This window comes from Myotis brandtii, unplaced genomic scaffold (genome assembly GCF_000412655.1).
Source record: "Myotis brandtii unplaced genomic scaffold, ASM41265v1 scaffold134, whole genome shotgun sequence".
NCBI lineage: Eukaryota > Metazoa > Chordata > Mammalia > Chiroptera > Vespertilionidae > Myotis > Myotis brandtii.
In genome coordinates this window covers 563,187-567,109 of record NW_005354756.1, presented here as the reverse complement: position 1 = coordinate 567,109, position 3,923 = coordinate 563,187, and the positions used below count along the sequence as shown (strand labels likewise).

The window sequence follows — 3,923 nt, the reverse complement described above, 5'->3', positions numbered from 1 at the left end:
AGGCAGAGGGGCTTATGGATGTCAATCGGGGACGTTTGGCTCCAGAAGGCCCAACGCTGCGGCTGCTGACGGGAGGCGTTCAGGCCTGAGCTGGACACAGCACGCTCGGCCTGTGCCCGGGCCCCTCTAAAGCCCGTCACGGAAACCTGATCGGGCGCACCGCGTCCCCGCGCTTGTTTCTACAATAGAACACTGTTTTGGAAATCTGAGGCGTTCCAGCAGGACAGACAAATGCCAGAGAATTCACTGTGTAAATAAAAATAAATAATGGAGCCGCTGGGCCTGCCTCCCAAGCCTGAGCGTTTGCCTTTGAAGGGGGGCCTGGAATACACAAACAACCTATTCATTTTCTAATATTGCAGACGGCAGAGGGCACGAGGCAGGTCTTGGCTTCCAAGTCCAAGGTGGCTTAGGGAGGAGAGGCCCAGGATCCACTGGGGTGCACAGGGCACAAGGCAGGTTGTAAGGGCTCTCCCTGGGTGGACAGCACTGTCCTCCTCGCTCCGGGGCTGGGTGGGCTCCACGCGGGCATGTGTGCAGGGCTCCCCGGGCAGCCAGCAACCCCCCTCGCCAAATGGTTCTGTTTCCAGGGCTGGTGGAAGGAAGTTACTGGATCTGGAGCCTGACCCAGAGCGAGCAGCATGGTGCCCACGGGGCCAAGCCCTCGCTCGTCCAGAATGGAACCCATTGTCCCCGTCATGCCCCTTCCCGATGCCAGCCCCGGCCAAGCGGGCCTGAGCCTGGCTCTGAGGTACCTTCTGGGCCATCCGGAGGTCCTGCTTCAGAGACTGGACCTGGTTGCGGAGGTCACTCGTCTTCAGGTTTGCGGTGGCCAGCCTGTCCTGCAAGGCCTTCAGCTCCGGGGTCTCCGGCTGGTGGGGGAGACAGGATGGAGAGCCTAAGCCGTGGTAATAACCAGGGCCCCCGTTATCCGAGCACGTGCCGGGGGCCCTGCCCAGTGCTCAGCGAGGAGCCTCTCATTTCATCCTCACCAGCCCCTGTGAGGAAGGTTCCGAGGTCAGCCCCTTAGAGCTGCAAAGCGGAGGCTGGTGGGGGGTAAGCCCCCTGGGCTTGGGCACCTGGTTGGGAGAGAGGGAGGTGGATGTGAGTCCTGTCAGCCCAACTCTGGGGGCTGAGCCCTTTGTTCTGAGGGTTGCACGTGCATGCACACGCACACACACACAGACACATACAGACACACACACAGACACACACACACACAGAGAGAGACACACACATACAGACACACACAGATACACACACATGCGCACGCACACACACACATACAGACAGACACATACAGACACACACACGCGGTGACCACAGAGGGGGAGCCACACTTCCAGGCTGTGCACTCTCTCTGCTGTGCTCAGAGACCAGCCTCACAGCTCACCCATCTTCACTCGGAACAGAGAGGGAACCGGTTCCTTTGCAGGAGGACCACTGCCCTGGAAACGTGGGGCCTCCCGCTCCTGGAACCCCCAGCCGGGCCCGGGTCCCTTTCCTGGCAGTGAGCTCGCCAAACAGAAATAAGGACCCCGTTTAAATCCCCAAACACTCCGTTCCCTTGGCTTGAAGAGCTGTGGCAGCCATGAAAACTCTGCCTCCTGGAACTCTTAGCAACGTTTTTTGTTTTTTTAAATAATGTTTGATTTCAACTATTAAATGTAACATTTTCTCCAATGTGCTGCCCACTTCTCTGTCTTCAGTAGAAGTTCCCGAGACTCGCAGAAGTTCAGCGTGAAAGGTACTCCCAGTTCAGCCCATTCACACCCCTACCCTAGGTGATGAGAGTAAGGTCCAGAGAGGGGATGTAACTTGCCCTGGGGTGCACAGCCGGTTGGGGGTGCCAGAGGTGGGATCAGAAGCCTGCTCCTCCCCCTGCACCAGCCGACTAGCCCACGTAAGCCGTTGCTGATGCCCAGGCACCGTGGCAGCAGGAGTGCTGGCTGGTGGGCTGAGCGTCCCACCCCAACAGGCCAGGGGGGCCGCACTTCTGGGAAGCAGGTCGGGGACTGCAGTGGCTTTCTGAGCCTCCCTTAGCAGACACAACAAAACCTCCAGTGTCAACGCCCGCGGGAAAGGCAGATCGGAGGAGCCTGGGTCTGGGGAGCGCCGTGGACCCCCCAAGGCTCTGGGTAGCCCAGCGGAAAAGCCCGGCCACACCAGGTTTCCTCATGATGGAGCGGGTATAAAACACTACTCCCCGGTCCTGCTCCCACAGCACCACCTCGAGGCCAAACCGAGTGACCGACGTGAACAGTTCTGCAAGCTGGGAACTTACACAAAACCCAAGGACATCCTTTTTTTTTTTACGTGTCCTTCCCCCACCCCACTCCCATCTGGCTGCCTGCCATCCCTTTTAGTGGACACAACAAAACCTCCAGTGTCAATGCCCGCGGGAAAGGCAGATCCGAGGAGCCTGGGTCTGGGGAGCGCCGTGGACCCCCCAAGGCTCTGGGTAGCCCAGCGGAAAAGCCCGGCCGCACCAGGTTTCCTTGTGATGGAGCGGGTACAAAACACTACTCCCCAGTCCTGCTCCCACAGCACCACCTCGAGGCCAAACAGAGTGACCGACGTGAATAGTTCTGCAAGCTGGGAACTTACACAAAACCCAAGGGCATCCTTTTTTTAATCTTTTTTTTTTTTTTTACGTGTCCTTCCCCCACCCCACTCCCGTCTGGGGCTGCCTGCCATCCCTCCTCATGGCTGTTGGGCACTGTCTTCTCCCAGCTACTCTGCTGCTTTGACTCTGCCTTGGAGTGGGAAGCAACACCCCCTGCCGGTCAGATCTCCGGTGCCAGGAGCCCCGCGGGCCCTGCTGGGCGGTGAGCTGCTCAGAGCACCGGGAGAGCAGGCAGAGAGCACCTGCATCTAGAACTCAGGCCATGCCGTCTCTCCAGCCCATTTCCTCATCTGTAAGATGGGGTGGGGTGGGGGGGGTGTCACCAGCCTCCGGGGCCGGCGAAGTGATGCTAGGATCACACAGGTAAAGGGCGCTGCCTGGGGCAGATTCTGCCAGAGGGCGATGCCGGGGGCCCTAGCCTGATGGGCCGGGCAGCTGGTAAAGGGGGCTGAGGGCCCACGTGCAGCCGGCAGCCCTCTGCTCTGCCCGGCCCAGTCCTCCTGTCCCGGCAGCTGGGCCAACCCCACCTCCTGCCGTTTCGAAGCTGTGTCCGCCCAGAGTGAAAGTCCACAGGCTCTGAGGGGACGTGGGTAGGGCTGTGTCCTTGGAGGGGATAAGTGAAGCCCAGCCCCCGGGGAGCCGGCAGCGCCAACGACGCTCACACCACCGCCTCCTGCAGCCCCAGCAGAGGGAGGGCCGCCCGCTCCACTCTGAACAGTCTACTTGGGGGGGGACATTGCCTTGGTTCTCTCTCTGGTCCGAAGATGCCCAGGAAAACCACAGGGCACTGATGAATTGAGACGGGCAGCCCATCACCTGCTCCTCCATCAGAAACCGTCCAGGCCCCCTGCAGACACCCCAGCTGCCATTCGAGGCCCCCTCCATGGGGATCCCCCCCCCAGCTTCCTTTGGCTCACACTCCCTTTTCCCCCTCAGGGGCCCTGGGCTGCAGGCCAAGGTGATCCAGCGGACAGACACCAGCTAACAAACATGATAGAAATACCGATGCTTCCCGGCCTCTGAGCCTGGGCTTGCTTGTTGGAGGCCCCGCCCCCACCCCTTCTCCAGCAGGGCCCCCCTCAGGAACCCTCCTTCATGCCACCTCCCAGCCGCCTCTCCTCAGACGAGGGGTACCCTCCCTCTGTGACCTCAGAGCCCAGCCCCTCTAGAAGGCCCTGCCCCCTCCTTCCCTCGACATGACCCCTCATCTGCACTCTTGGGCTCCCCGGATTTTTTATTTTCTGGGTCACAGGGCTCAGAAGACCCTGTCAGTCTCCACAAGTGCCTGGGCCAGCGC

General features: G+C 60.5%; 1 protein-coding gene across 6 annotated transcripts in view; it reads right to left on the bottom strand.

Annotated features, from left to right (window-relative positions):
- The window catches only part of CCDC13 (coiled-coil domain containing 13), a 32,128-nt gene that overhangs the window by 20,731 nt on the left and 7,474 nt on the right, over positions 1-3,923 (bottom strand). For all 6 annotated transcript variants that reach the window (XM_005860379.2, XM_014534882.1, XM_014534883.1 and 3 more), the window contains exon 5: positions 756-872. In XM_005860379.2, coding sequence (XP_005860441.1) covers positions 756-872 — 117 coding nt within the window. The remainder of the gene's footprint in view (positions 1-755; positions 873-3,923) is intronic.